The 16,213-nt window shown below is 39.1% G+C and overlaps 1 protein-coding gene across 5 annotated transcripts in view; it reads left to right on the top strand.

The window, feature by feature from the left end:
* ATXN2 (ataxin 2) overlaps positions 1-16,213 on the top strand; it is a 107,001-nt gene that overhangs the window by 38,506 nt on the left and 52,282 nt on the right. For 4 of the 5 annotated variants that reach the window (XM_089676790.1, XM_089676806.1, XM_089676784.1 and 1 more), the window contains exons 3-10: positions 1,081-1,140; positions 4,929-5,000; positions 5,116-5,266; positions 7,175-7,320; positions 8,847-8,938; positions 9,198-9,395; positions 9,504-9,688; positions 10,064-10,273. In XM_089676790.1, the coding sequence (XP_089532916.1) occupies positions 1,081-1,140; positions 4,929-5,000; positions 5,116-5,266; positions 7,175-7,320; positions 8,847-8,938; positions 9,198-9,395; positions 9,504-9,688; positions 10,064-10,273 (1,114 nt within the window). The remainder of the gene's footprint in view (positions 1-1,080; positions 1,141-4,928; positions 5,001-5,115; positions 5,267-7,174; positions 7,321-8,846; positions 8,939-9,197; positions 9,396-9,503; positions 9,689-10,063; positions 10,274-16,213) is intronic. The other variant, XM_089676813.1, reaches the window with a different exon arrangement.

The following is a 16,213-nucleotide window of genomic DNA, read 5'->3' on the forward strand; positions in this document are numbered from 1 at the left end:
TGTTTCAAAAGTGGCTGCTCTTACCTATAAGGAGAACCTTTCCTGGTGCTCCACCTTGACAAGGTGATTCTATAGTCTCATTTGTTCTTTACCTAAGCTGGCTTCTTTGTTCCATCTCAACCAATACATTGTATTGCTGGCTTTCTGTCCTAAGCCTCAGACTCTGAAGGACAAGGCTTTTCACACTTTGGATGTGGTTCCTGCTGTCAGGTGTTACCTGAAACTGACTGCTGCACTTAATCAGTCTGTGCCTTCTGATGGCCCAAGGAAGGCTCATAGAGCTTCCAAATCTACTATTTCTCAATGGATCCATAAGCTCATTGTCTAAAGGGCAAAGTTTAACCATTTTTGGTGACTTCTCATTCTATCAGGAATTTCTGGTGCTTTATTCATCATCAGGCTTTGGTAGCTAAAGTTTTTGTAAAGCTGCTACCTGGTCTCAGGTTCATACTTTATGACAAAGTTTTAGCAAATGGATGTTCGAGCTGCTGAGGACGCTTTGGTTGGCAAGTCTTGCAGGTTGCTGCATCAGGTGGTAACTTGATCAGGTTTCATTGTTTGGACCATATGGCTTATTGCCCTCTTGCTTCCGCTCACATTCTGTGCCTTGGGACATCCCGATTGTAATGAATATGAAGATTTCCTGTGTCCTGGGATATACTATAAAGGAATTTTTGGTTCATCTATAAAATCCTTTTTTCTTGATGTATATCGCAGGAAATGGGGATCCCACCTCCTCCTTTTTGTGGTTCATGGCTTGCGTAGTTGTGCGGGGGTTATATCTAAGAGGACATTTCCATGTGTGGTGTTTTTTCATCATTGTCCATTCACCTGAAGGTGGCAGCATAATTCTTTTTTTTTTTTTTTTTTTTTTTAATGAATACTAGGATGTTTATAAACATACCCTGGTAGACAAGGTGGGGGTTAAAGCTCATTTATTGCTTAAGAATATGTAAACACTTGAATGTCCCCAGTCTGGCCACGATTTCACATTGGCATGTACGTTATTAGACTTTCTCCAGGCAATGTCATGAGATACTGCTTATTAAAATAACATCTTAACTTTTTTTTTTATTTTAGATTTCTTTTGATGGAATCTATGCAAACATGAGAATGGTCCACATTCTAACTTCAGTAGTTGTAAGTTATAATTTTTACTGTTCTTTTGTTTTTGGTCTGCATTTCCTTTCAGGTTTGTTCTTCATTTAAACTGTATAACTAATTTTACCTTTCTTTGCTGTAGAATTACAAATTATTTTGTAGTTAACAGATGTTTTAAATGCTCAAAAATAAACTATTTTAATCTTTTGGCCTAGCCTAAGTTGATTTGCTGTGTTCTTGCCAAAAAGCGGCTCCATTCAAACTTTTTTGAATGGGGCACAGATGCCGCCCCTAGGAAGAGCATGGCCCCCTCTAGTGGCTATACATTAAGTACAAGCTTTATTTAGTATACTAAGGGGTAGGGATGCACAGATATCATTTCCTTTTTTTTTTTTTTTTAAAGCAATGTTTAAAAATAGTGTTATTGCACTTGAAAAGTGCACATTGTATTCTGAAATTAGTCCTGTTTATGATTCTGGTACAAAGCATTGAAGAATTATTTACCAATTTTTTTTTTTTTTCTTTCCATTTTGTGCTTTTTTTTTTTTTTTTTCCCAATGTGAAAAGTATAAATATATGTTAAAGGTGTAAAAACCTATTAACGAACAAAGCAAAGTTTTAATAAGTTTATAAAATAGAAACAAACAAAAAATCAGGAGGATGAATGGAGAAGGTTTTAATTAGGGCTGACTAGAGTAAACTAGGGGTTAAGCCGAGGAAGACAAAAAAAAAACAAAACCCTTTTTACTGGACAGGCTGCTTTTTAAATTCTCATCTGCTGAGGGGAAGTTCATCCTTTTTGATCTCTGGATGAATAAACAGATACAAAAATTTCTTTATCTTTCTGTTTTAGGATGATCAATGCTGTTGATAAACATTGTCAGGCTGCTTGCTTTTTTGACAGTTCAACTTGTTTACACTTCAGCTGTGGGTACAGAGCCCTGCTGACAGCTGAATGAGTATTTGGATGTTAACCATATCCTGACCGCCCTATAGCAGATACAGTGTATGTGTATGTGTGTGTGTGTGTGTGTGTGTGTGTGTGTGTGTATATATATATATATATATATATATATATATATATATATATATATATATATATATATATATTTTTATTTATTTTGTATTTCCGGGTAAGGGGTACGTGCCCTACCTGCGCCGCCATCCGCAGCTGTGAGTCACCGTGTCCCGGCTGGTGATTAACCGCCAGCACCCGGTGACTACTGAGGATCTCCGGCGGAGGGCTGCTTTGTGTACTAAAAGTCCTCCTCCCTGTCGGCTTGGGCACACTGCTCTGGATGGCTGTGCACCAAATAAAAAAAAATTCCTGTGTGTGTGTATATATACCACCATTTTGTAAACACTATAACTTTCATGTAAACCAATTAATTTACATGTCTTGGGATTTTTTTTTTTGTACCGGCAAGAACATGTAGCAGAATATATTTTGGCTTAAATTTTGATTAAATGAAATTTTTTTTTTTTTTTTTACTGGACATGTTTAATAGCAAAAAGTCAAAAATATAATTTTTTTTTTTTCTCAAAATTGTCAGTCTTTTTTTTTTTTTTTGTTCTGTTTTATATCACTAAAAATAAATACCACAGAAAGAAAGCTTAATTCGTGGGGGGGGGGAGAAAAGGGATGTACATTTCATTTGGGTGCAGCGTTGCATGACTGCGCAATTGTCAAAGTAACGCAGCGCTGTAACGCAAAATAAATGGCCTGGTCAGGAAGGGGGGGGGGGGGTAAATCCTCAGGAGGGCAAGTGGTTAAGGATGCACAGTCCCGCTTCATAAAATTTTACTAAACCCATGACCCTGCATTTGCTATATCTGGTCTCCCACAGTCACAGAACATGGAATGCAATTATTTTTAGTAAATATAAACTGCTACATACCTTTTCTCATCAGCTGTATATAGCAGTGTTTATGACTTCGATCAGTGTCCAGCTGAGCATTGATTAATGCTTGTAGCAGGAGTTTTCATTCTGTTCTGGCTGTCTTATGAGGCTGCATAACTCCTGACCCTCTGGACAGTGCTTATTGGCCCTGTGCTGATCACAAGCACCCTCTCAAAGCAGAACCCCTCCCCCCCGCGATCAATACACACTAAACTGAGCATGTACAGAGTGACTCCTAGAGCTCTGTACTATCAGCAGATGGATTGCGGGCAGTAGAAGGGGAGGATCAGAGAAGTCAGGATCAAACAGCCTTTTTACACAGTGCAGAAGATTAACGTCTTGGGGTATAACAAGCATGCTTCACTGCATATTATTATTTTTACAGGTACCTATATAGCGCCGACAATTTACACAGCGCTTTACCTTCACATCAGCCCCTAACCCTCAAGGGGTGTACAATCTATGGTCCCTATCTCACATTCATACATACACATACTAGGGCCAATTTAGATAGGAGACAACCTACCAGCATGTCTTTGGAATGCGGGAGGAAACAGGAGTACCCGGAGGAAACCCTCGCAGGCACAGGGAGGACATGCAAACTCCAGGCAGGTGGTGCCGTGCCTGGGATTCGAACCAACGACCCTAGTACTGCCATGCGGAATTGCTAACCACTGTGCTGCCCATATACAGACTGATTTTATGGTTGTGGGTTTAGTAACACTTTTGCCAACTAGTAATTGCCGGCTTTTTTTGTTTTGTTTACATGTCTTCTGTCAGCGGGGAATCCTGAGAACTGAGCCTGAAGGTATTGGAGCATTTACATGAGTACCGATACTCGTGAAAATGCTTCGTATCGGCACTGATACTGGTATCGGTGCAACCCTACTAAGGAAGCGGGTCTTCTCACTAGTTTTGCTCAACCAAGGCTTTCTAGCTGAAGATATTTCTATCAAGCAGCTATTGACAAAGCCAAATGGGGCCACCAGATCCAGGGTATTCACACCAGCACTTAATCTGCTGTGAACCTTTACTATACAATTTGGTGTCTCAGTGAGAGAGCCCTGCCACTCTGACTTGCAGTCACTACAGCGGGCATACTGGCATGTCTGTCTCTGCACCTGCTTTTCTCTGTACCATAGCGATTTTTCTCCTTGTTATCCCTTTCCCATAGAATTGGTTTTGAAGGTGGTCTGCTCCACCCCTAGTTGTAGTACCTTAAGGTGACCATATTTACTGTTCCTAAGGAGCAAACTATGAATACATCTGAATTTCTGTAGATTTAGTGTCTCTGTTCTGAGACCAGTGTCTGTCTCCACCTGAGTAGTCAGTTCTGAGTAGTTCGGCTGCATGAACATCTGCCCCCACCCACAGATACAATGGGGTGCGGGGGGAAAAAGTTCTCTTGTTTTCTCTTCAAATGAAAGGACACTTGACTTCCTAGTCTAAAGTAGAACTATAGGCAAAATGTGTGGGTGTTTTTTTTTTTTTGTTTTTTTTTTTGTTTTTTTTCCCACCATCTGTATCTGTGGAGATTTCCCTTCACTTCCTTTTCCATAGCCCAAGAAGAAATGGGAGGAAATATATGCAAATTCAGGGAGTTCCTTGGGGAGCCCCAGGTCACCAAAACTAGTGTCCCTATTGGAAGATTTTCCATCTATTACATTTCTGGGGACTACTGAAAATGTTGGGTTTTTCTTTTACTTTCAATGACAATGGTAAACAGGATAAATAGGATAAATCTCCCTAACGGGGGCAAAGACAGCCATTAAACCTGACGGGTTGTAATCCCTCTGCACTCTAAATAACAAAAAGGCACATTTTTTTTGTTTTGGATAAAGTACTGCTCACTCTTTTTGTGTTGCGTAAAGGTGTTGGCTTTTTTCTTTTGTAAAAGTGATATTTTTGTTTTCATCCTCATTTTAGGGATCAAAATGTGAGGTACATGTAAAAAATGGAAGTGTGTATGAAGGGGTTTTTAAAACCTACAGCCCTAAGGTAAGAGAGGTTCTTGAGTTACAATCTGTTCTACCCGATTTTTGTGCATTTAGAAACATATGGTAAATGTATATGTGATGTTGGTCTTGTTTAACTCTGATCTCTTGTGTTACAGTGTGACTTAGTTCTTGATGCAGCTCACAAAAAAAATAAAGACTCTGTTGGTGGGCCAAAGCGTGAAGACATCGTGGATAGTATATTATTCAAGTCTTCCGATTTTGTGATGGTGCAGTTTAAAGACATGGATGTGAATTATGCAAGAAGAGGTATTGTGTAGTAGTAACAAATATTCACAGTTAAATCTTAAAAGCCAGGAAGATTGTAATCTAAAGTGGATTCGCATGGAGTTGAAGATTGCTGTCTGATATCAATACTCTTTATGGTAGGGGGGTTAAATGGGAGAGTTTTAACATAAACAGTTGAAATATATCTGAAGTTTCTTTTTTTTATCCAGGTAATATATAGCCAGTAGTAGTTAGTCACAGTAAACTGGGCCTGTTCTGTAATATTGGAAGTAGGGATGTACCGAAGTTTTGGTGGCCGAAACGTTTCGGCTGAAAACGCCCCTTTCGGCCATTGGCCGAAATGGGGAAGAAAAAAAAGCACCGATACAGGTGCTGAAAAAAAACCCCTCGCCGCTCGGTAGTTCTCAGCATTACCTGAGAAACCATCGAATGATCCCGGCGCTGGGCATAGAGATGAGTGAAGGAAAGATGGCCTCCACTTATCTCTATGCCCTTGGAAGACCAGAGTGATGTCCCTTCCGGTTCCCTTTTTTTTTTTTTTTTTTTGTAAAGCACTAGATCAATGCTTTTTGATCCAATGCTTTATATTGCAGAGGAGAGATGTGGGGTCTTATTGACCCCATATCTCTCCATAAAGAGGACCTGTCACTAATTATTTTGATCACAAGGGATGCATTTCTTGTGATAAGAATAAAAGTGATTGTGTTTGTTTACAATTTTTTTTTTTTAAAGGGACAGTGCAAAAAAACATTAAATAAATAAAAATAAGTTTAAATTGCCCCGTCCCCCCGTGCTTGCAAATAGTGGTGAACGCATACGTAGGCCATACCCACATATGTAAATGGTGTTCAGACCACACTTGTGAGGTATCGCCTCGAACCTCAGAGCAAGAGCATTAATTCTCGCACTAGACCTCCTCTGTAACTTTACACTGCTAACCTGTAGATATTTTTAAAGCATCACCCATGGAGATTTCTAAGTACTGCAGTTTCATGCCATTCCACGAGCGTACGCAGTTTTTGGGTATCTATTTACTCGCCATTTTTATATATATATATATATATATATATATATATATATATATATATATATATATATATATATATATATATATATATATATATATATATATATATATTCAAAGTGTATTTTTTTTCCAAAAAATATATTCACTTTTAAAAGCTGTGCATTTCGGTTTTCGGCCAAGTGCATTTTGCATTTTTGGTTTCGGCACCAGAATTTTCATTTTGGTGCACCACTGATTTAAACCCTTTTGCTGCTTTTCCAAATGGCTTTTTTTAGGGAAGTTAATGAGAAATTATTTAATTTTTCTTTTCTAGCAGTATAGAAAAGTTGAATTGTATTCAACGTATCTTGATAAACTAAGACTGCATTCTCACAGGCATTTTGCCACAATGCAAATGGCAGTGGCAGGACTCTAATTCCTGCTGCTATTCCTTGACAGGTATGAGCGGCTAGCTGCCAAAGATACCATGCACATTTAATGATGGGTTGTTGGCGGCTGCAGCTATTCGTAGCTGTTTGCACAGCCAGTGATTTACCTGCAGTGATTGCTGCTAGACACACATCCACCAATAGCACTTTGTAGTGTGTAGTAGATTGGGCCTTCTGACAATAATTTCAGAACTTTCAGTGTTGTCACTCTGTTTTAGTTTGGTATGTTAAAATCTGCTGTTGCAGTCATTACACAACGGTTTTCTGTCTTTTTTAATAAATCTTGACTAACTCCAAGCAAATGTTGAGCTATGTGTTAAGTTCATATTGCATGCAATCACTTTGCTTACTGTAGAATTGTTTTTTTAAGTCACACTTTTTTTTTGTGTTCGTGTAAAATTGACTTGTTTATAATGCTTACTGCAGAACTACCATACCAATAGCCTAACAATTTTTTTTTTCCCCCTTTTTAAGATGGCTTCACTGATTCGGGTATAGCTTCTAAAGTTAATGGTGAACATAAAGAGAGAGATCTGGAGCCATGGGATGGGGGTGATGTCCTCCTTAGTAGCAATGCATCTACTAATAATGATGAGCTGGAATCTTTAGATACAGATGTAGTAAGTCTTTTTCAGACATTCTGTTTTTACGATGCATGGTTTTTTGTGTGTGTGTCAGAAGAAACCCTATTGGTTTATTCTGTCATAAATGCTTCCTCCTGCCTCTCAGCTGGTAAGTATAATAAGCTGAACAGTTCAGCAGACATGTATGGAATCTGGTCTGTACCATGATGTCATCGTAGAAGGAAGAGGCGAAGATGGAAGCGCCCGGGACCCGTGAGATCAGCTCAGCGCTGGAGAGCACATTGACAGGTAAGTCTTTCATAATGTGCTAGTATGTGGTGCATAGTAGCACATTATGACACAAACCACCTGGGAACACCTGGGGTCCTTTCACACATTTTGTGTTTTTGGAGGCTTGATGTGCATTTTTATCACACTTTATTGTGCATGTTCATGCGTGTCGTTATGCCTTTCCATTGATTTTAAACAGAAAATATATATTGGGGGAATAGTGAGGTATGAATCCTGCCCAAGCAAGAAAGAGGAGCTCAAATGTATTTACATACACCTCTTTTTTAATTTTTGAATTTAATTTTTTTTTTTTAAATGTTTTAATTTTCAGCTAAATTATTTCAGGGTGCTCTTGTTCTGAACATACTGCAGCACATGCTGAGATTTTTATTAATGAAGCCCTGCATTGAGGCTACTTTCACACTGATCTTAGCTTGCATTTTTTACGGCATTTTTGCCGCATTTTTTACAGCACATGACTCAAACGCAGCGTGGATGCGGTTTTCAATGTTTTTACCACATTTTACATTGATTTCAATGGGGAGGTGCTTTATTTGTTAACCACTCCAAACCTGCACCAAAAATGCAGCAAGCAGGAATTTTAAACGCACTTGACCTGCAAAGGATCAGTGTGAAGAGTCCCATAGGAATATATGGTCACGTGTTTTCTTCTGCTTTTTTTAAATGCAAGAGTGGAAGTAAAAGGGTTCTGCATGAAAGCAGCCTAATTATGCACTTGACTGATATGGGGGGGATTCTCTCTACTAAGAGTTGAGGGGGCTGTCATTCCTCTTACTAATTCAACCAGTTTTGTGCATGCGTGCATATTCTGTGATGCTATTCTGGTCTTTCACAGCATTGCAGTAAAGTTTTTTTGAAACCCTGGAGTACCAGACTGCAGAGTGTAACTATGAAATATTTCTATGCAATATTTCATACTGATGGCCGAAGGTTTCCCAAAAAAAGTGTAGTCTGGCACGAAAGATAAACCTATGGAAAACACTTGAGTTGTCTGGAGAGTACAATCCTAAGCTGACCTTTTACAATTCCATTGCACAGAGCAGGTAAGTATAAACTTGTTGGAGAAAAAAAAATAGCATTTACAATCACTTTAAGAAAGGCAATTTCACATCAATGTATGTCAGATATTGAGCAGATTCTAAATGTGATACAACTTATTTTAGAACAGGTGGTTTGTACAAAAAAAATCACTTGACTGCTGTACTTGTGCTGATAAAATTATGGTGATTGGCTTGACTGTGTGTTTATATTAACCATGTTTTTGGTTTCAGTCTAATGGTTGGGATCCGAATGAAATGTTTCGGTATAATGAAGAAAATTATGGTGTAGTATCCACCTATGACAGCAGTCTCTCCTCATATACGTAAGTAGAGGTTTCCAGTTTAGTTTTTATGTTTTTTTAGTGATATATTTCTGAGGCGCAGTCCTGAAAGATTATAGTGCTGCAGCCACAAAATAGTCAAAACAAGATAAAATGTAGCTTTAGCTCTTGTATATTCTTGTGTGTGTCATTTTGCCATTCAAAGGCTTTCAGTTTGGTAGTTTTCTCTTCCTTCTAGATTTCCTTATGTGAATACTAGAAGCCTTCTTTATTATGAACAACATTCTTAACTTTTCCACAGAGTTCCTTTAGAAAGGGACAATTCTGAAGAGTTTTTAAAGAGGGAAGCACGAGCAGCTCAAATAGCTGAAGAGATTGAGTCAAGCTCTCAATATAAAGCCCGTGTTGCCTTGGAAAATGATGACAGATCTGAAGAGGAAAAATACACTGCTGTTCAGCGCAACATGTGCGACAGAGATGGACATTCTGTGACTCCTAGGTATAGACATTAGAAAAAAAATAAATATTAAAACTATATTCTATTTTTTTTTTTTTTTTTTTACTGAAACTTTATAATTATGTGCTTAATGCCTTTTAATTTATTTAGGGAAAACAAATATGTACCTCCAGGGCAGAGAAGTAAAGATGGCATGTCATGGAGTAGCCATGGTGTAAGGCAAAATTCACCAAGAATGGGTCAATCTGGATCTGGACCTATACCATCAAGAACTGGATCACATTCTTCAGAATACAGTCCCAGTTCTGGAACTGACCAAAGAGTTGTTAACGGAGGCAAGTTTACAAACTTTATACCCCTGATTGTGTATGATCTTTCTAATTTTGCTTTTTGTTTAATAGAAGTGTTAGAAGCTTTTTTTTGATCACTTTATAATTTGTGTAAAATAGGTAACCTATTGCACAAATGGGTGTAATTACAACACTGTGTAAACTAGAGCTTTTGCACTGTATATAATATGAACTTTAAAGCTCTTATTTGCAAGCTTTTTTTTCTTTCTTAATAAATTGCAGATAGTGCCAAAAATCATTTCCCCTCTGTTTATATTTTACTTTTTTCTGTTCACCTATGTTATTTTCTATTTTTCCCACTTTCCTTTTCCCATATTTTTGTTTTTTTTATACTTTCCTTCATCTCATTTGTTCTGTCAGGTGTTCCCTGGCCATCGCCTTGTCCATCTCCTTCCTCCCGCCCACCTTCTCGCTACCAGTCAGGTCCCAACTCTCTTCCACCTCGGGCAGCCACCCCTACAAGGCCGCCCTCCAGGCCCCCTTCGCGGCCATCAAGGCCACCGTCTCACCCCTCTGCTCATGGTTCTCCAGCTCCTGTCTCTACTATGCCTAAACGCATGTCTTCAGAAGGTACAACACCTCTGTTTTTTGTTTGTTTTTGTAAATCCCCTTTACATACTGCATCTACGCTTATGGCATTCGTAAGACCTTAATAATCACATCTACAGCTTCCTTGTTGCAGCTATGGTCACGTTTCTTAAAAGTAATATTTGTTTAGGGCTGCTTAGCTGGACTGCAATAACAAATCTTCTCTGAGCGCATAGTGTATCATGGAATGCATGATCAGCTTGTGTTGCTTACTTTCACTGCTCATATAATTTCATCATGTACTTGGGATAGCTGCTCACAGTTGTTGGTCAATTCACTGGCTTTCAATTTTTTTTTTTTTTTGTTACCCAAGTAATGCCAATTTTATTTCTAGTGTTATGGCAAACTTTCTTTCTCCCTGTGGCCATGTTAGGAAGGGAAAATTGTTATTTTTGTGAATAACTTTTTGTTTTAATGCATGTAATACTAATCATGTACCGCACAGTACATATGCTTAACAGTGGCAATTTTTCCTCTGCTGCTTGTTAAAGTAGACTTGCAAGTTTTTCTGGTTACTTTTGCCTATTGCTACTCATGCTTTTACCCAACTGGTAATGATGATCTTATAAAGTTAGAGTTTCAGATTATTTTTGTTTGAACAGTCTGTCATATGTTGCTTTTGTTCAGTTGCTTTTTGCTTCTTTTGGTATGAATCTTCATTTGTTGTACTTTGTCATAACTGTGTGCATATAAAGCTGTTTCTACCCCCAAATGTTGCTTTATTTGTTGCATTTGTAGTTATTTTCAGTTTCCCCAATTTTGTTTGTGTTCAAAACTGTTGACTGCGCATACTCCTGAGAAGTGTCCACATTGCAGATTTGTTGGTGCAGGAGAGTGGATCCAGATGAATGTAGTGTTAACACTCATCCTTGTGCTCCTAATTCTGCTTTTGTGTTCTGTAATGACTCAAGTCTGGCCATGTTATTTATTTACAGTCATGACATATGTCAGGTCTGTGGAAGATGGTGGGGAAGGCCCTGACACCCAAAAGGTTTGCAGAGTGGGTAACAGCCAGAATTGTGTCAAGATGTAATGGTTTTTCATTCTCAGATCTACATTACTTGGAGTAATTTTTAATCCACTCATTGATCAAAGTCTAGGAACAGTGTTTTCAGTACCTCTTCCGCATTGTTTACACTTGTGTTTGATGGAGTGGGGGAGGTTGGTCGTAAAACGCTTATCTGAGCAGTGTTTAGACTGCCCCCTAAACAGTCCCTTTAAAGCCGCAAAGGGAGGGCGGAGTGCATAGGCCACAACAAAAAATATTCCTGTTCAGCTGAGTGGGACACTAGTGTGTGGTTTAAGGGATTAAAGCAGATGGCAAGGCAATAAATCTCCCTCCTCACCTGATGTCAAATGTTCTGTGAAGAGCGATTCAAACCTGTGTAAGTGTAGAAGAAAAAAAAAAGTCCTTTACACTGTCAGATAAAATGTTTGTTTTTTTTTCCTATCAACATGCACCTATACTTCTGGAGAAAATTATATTGATAAAGAGGTAGGAAGGGAATGTATCTAGTTACATAGCTGGTAAGGTTGAATAAAGTCACCTGTTCATCCAGTTCAACCGATGTGGGTATGTGTGTTTTGTCAATACCATTTCCCATATCCCTGTATATTGCGTTCGCTAAGATGTCATCTAAGAGTTTTTTTGTTTTGTTTTTTTTTTTTTAAATTGACAATCCCTGCTGAGACCACCAACTGTGGAAGAGAGTTCAACATCTTTACTGCTCTGACAGTAAAAAACCCCTTAGATTAAACAGCATCTCGTCCAACTTCATTGAGTGGACACATGCCCTTTAAGCAACTTGAGACTGACGGTTTTCTGCTGCTAGAATTACCATCGAAATATTTATACTTTTTATCGCTAGCATATCACCTCTTAAGCGTCTTTTTCTCCAGGGAGAATAAGTTTAGTGTTTGTAGTCATTCCTTGTAACTGAGGTCCTCCAGTCCCCTTATTGGCTTTGATGCCCTTCTCTGGACTCTCTTCAGTTCCAGCACATCCTTCCTGAGGACTGGTGACCAGAACTGGGCGTCATATTCAAGATGTGGCCAGACCAGAATTTTGTAAAGTGGTAGAATTATATTCTTATCTCTTCAGTAAATACCATTTTTAATGCATGCCAATAGTCTGCTAGCTTTGCTTGCTGCAGCTTGGCATTGCATGCTATTGTCGAGCCTGTAATCTGCTAGGATCCCCGAATCTTTTTACATCCAGAATTCCCCCAAAGGTTCTCCCCCCTTTAGTAACTTGTGCTCATATCTTTAGCCCCCAAGTACATTCCTTTTACATTTTTCAGTTTTTAAACCTCATTTGCCATGTAGTTGACTATCCTTTTTTTTTTTTTTTTTTTTGTAAAATCGGCACTCTTTGAACATGTCCCTTAAACCAGTTTTCTATCCAGGTACATACATGTCGTCCATGCCAACATACCTAAATTGGTAAATTAAGCATTAATGGGGAACTTTTATTGAGTGTTTTGGCAAAATCCAGATACACCATGGCCACAGGCCTTCCTCTGTCTAGATGACCTCTCACTTCCTCATAGAATGTTAACAGGTTGGTCTGGCAAGAATGATCTTTCATAAATCCATGCCGATTTACGAATACTGTTTTCATAAGCAAATTCTTGAATATAGTCCCTTTTATAATCCCCTCGAATAGTTTACATACTATTGATGTTAGGCTGACTGGCTTGTAGTTACCAGGTACCTTTCCCTTTTTTTTTTTTTTTTTTTTTTTTTATTTGTTGCCCATTGGAATGTACTGGTTAATGCTTTTTATTTAATATGTTCATAAAGCACTCCCATTTTTCCTCGTGTTCATTGTTTCTGGAATTTGATCCTATTTAATATCTTGTAGTATGGAGCTCCGGTTAGAAATGTTGGCTCTTTTGAAATTTGTGTTCTAACTTTTTCTTACGATTTACGCTAAATGCTGATTCACACATGTGCATTCAGGATTTAAAGGTCCAGTTTCAGTGCGGATTGCAGCCTACTTGTTCAGCGGTTCAGTACTGGTGTTTGTGGCACAGCTGCAGATCTGTACTGTTTACAGGATCAGAGTAGATCCGGTTTTGCAAGGCTTTTTTGTTTTACTGAGGAGGGGGGGAGAGCCAACTGCTGAAACCTGATCCTGAACTGTAACCCTGATCCTACATTGAAATCCTGTTCACAACTGATGACCTGCGGTTCCTATAGGAATCAATAGCCTGTAATCCACACCTGAACTGGACCGCACTGCTCAGAAATTGAACAGAACTCTTTTTTTTCAATCCTCACTGAATCCGCACTGCCAGTGTACCGGACATATGCGAACAGGCACCATAGGAAGCAATGCTATTTCACATTATTCCAAACTGCATGTACAGTGCTCAGCATAAATGAGTACACCCCTTTTATTTGAAAAGTAAGATTTTAATCAATATCTCAATGAACAAAAGAACAGTTTCCAAAATTTTGACAAAATGATTTTTATAGAACTTTTAGTTTTAGCTCATTACATGTAAGCAAAGTTAATATAATTAGCATTATAAAATCTTTAGTTTTACTCAAGTAAGTGGATGCAAAAATGAATACACCCCACATAAAAAAAACTATTACATCTAGTTTTTTGTATGACCTCCATGACTTGTAAGGACAGCACCCAATCTTCTAGGCGTGGAATTAACAAATTGGTGACGTTTTGCAACATCTATCTTTCATTTTTCAAGAATGATCTCTTTTAGAGCCTGGCTGCTGTATGGAGAGTGATTATCAACTTGTGTTTTCTTAACCCAATCGAACACTTAATGGGGAATTTTGATCAAGAGATATACTTGGCCACTGAATAACTTTCACCCTGTTCTTCAGAAATGCAACAGTGACCTTAGATGTGTGTTTTGGATCATTGTTAAAGCAGAGTTCCAGCTGATTTAATAAATAAGTCAGCAGCTACAAAAACTGTAGCTGCCGATTTTTAAACTACAGACACCTGTCCCTCGGTCCAGCGGTGTGGGCACCCGGCTATGACAGCTTGCGGCTTCACAGCCAGGTGCCCACTGTGCATGCGCGAATAGCACTGTTCTTTTGTGAATGGCCTGTAGTCTTCTGGGACCTGTCACGTGTCCCTGAAGACTACGGGGGGAGGGGGGGCACAACATCCGCTTCCGATCACCTTAGGTGATCGCAGAAGAAGTGGGAGCAGGTACCTGTCAAATTCGGGTACTAGCTCCCCAAAGGTGCCAATCCTTAACAGGGAGCGGGGGACAATGCATTAAAGCCAAACTTCCCCTTTTGGGTTGAGCTCCGCTTTAAGTTGGAGCAGTGCACAATGACCAAGGACACAGAGTGGTGGTAGCCTCTTCTCTTTCAATATAGAGCAATACATCTGTGAATTCATGATATCATCAATGAAATGCAGCTCCTTGACACCAGCAGCACTCACGCAGCCCCACAGGAGGACACTGGCACCACCATGTTTCACTGTAGGCACCATGCATTTTTCTTTGTACTCCTCACCTTTGTGGTGCCGTGCACTTTTGAAGCCATCAGTTCCAAAAACATTTATCTTGGTCTCATCACTCCAGAGTAGATTCCCAGTAGTTTTATTTTTCAGAATGGGCTCTGGCAAATTCTAGGCGGGCTTTTTTTGTGCATGGGCTTTAAGAGACGCATCCTTCGTGGATGACACCCATGCATGGCATTCCTCTGCGGTATACGTCATATTGTGTCTGGGAAAAACAATCACCCCAATTTGGCTTTCCACTTCTTTAGCGCAGTACAGTGAATTTGAATGGTGATTTTTCTTCAACCCTTCTCATCAGAAGATTCTCCTGACGAGGTGTTGACTTCCGTGGATGGCCGGATGTGTCTGTGAGACTGTTGCAGTTCCATCTTTGTTAAATTTTTTGTATCAATTTTGCTATAGTATTCTGACTGACAAGTAAAGCTTTGCTGATCATCTTGTAGCCTTCACCTTTCTTGTGTGAAGAAATGATTTTCTTTCTCAGGCCTTGTGACATTTCTCTTCCATGTGGTGCTGTTGCTGACGGCATGAAATGGGAGGGGTTTTCTTTAAGTAACACCCTTTTTTATAATCAGCTGTGTGCTGGACACTTGTATAGTGAATAATTTAGACTCACCTGTAATTGAATTCTTGTTAGGATTTGTCTAAAATCTAGCTTTGCTCCATAAGCCTTTCATTGGGGTGTGTTCGTTTTTGCAACTTGGTCTTGAATGAATTTTATGAGAAATACTTTGTGTGAGCAAATTAACAAATATTTTGCAATCAATGGCCTGCATTCGTGGGCATATTTTGTAGTAGTGTCCCATAGAAAATGTTGATTCTGAAAGGAAAGGAAATGTTTTCTGACAAATCTGTTGGGGGTTTACTCCTTTTATGCTGAGCACTGTATACAAACCGGCACTGAATGCACTCTGTGATTAATGTTTTATAAGTTATCCCTTATTTTCACATCTACAATCAGATCTGTTTGTCATTAGTAGATCTAGCAGAGCATTATTTCTAGGTGGGGCCTCCACCAATTGACACATGCAGTTGAATTGACACATGCATTTGTCCGACAAGAGATTTAAGAAATGTCAAGCCTTAAATGAGAGAGCAGTTATGTCTGCCCAGTCAATATCTGGATAATTGAAGTCCCCTATTAAAATAGCATTGCAGACAATGCTTTTTGCTTTGAATGTTTTAAAGTGATTGTAAAGTCTCCAGGTTAAAAAAAACCTGTGTGCAGCAGTGCCTCCAGTCCTCTCAATACATAACTGAGCCTCATGGAGATTCAGTGATGTGCTGGACGGGGGTTTCTGCCTCCCCAGTGGCTGAGACAGTAAGCAGGAGCCATCGGGGGACCCAATAAGAAGAGTATCCGTGCGGCTGTGTGCAAAACTACACAGAGCAGGTAAGTTTTTTTTTTTTTGTTT

The sequence above is a fragment of the Staurois parvus genome, unplaced genomic scaffold, assembly GCF_062004578.1.
Source record: "Staurois parvus isolate SC_StPar_1 unplaced genomic scaffold, SC_StPar_1.0 ptg000014l, whole genome shotgun sequence".
Taxonomy (NCBI): domain Eukaryota; kingdom Metazoa; phylum Chordata; class Amphibia; order Anura; family Ranidae; genus Staurois; species Staurois parvus.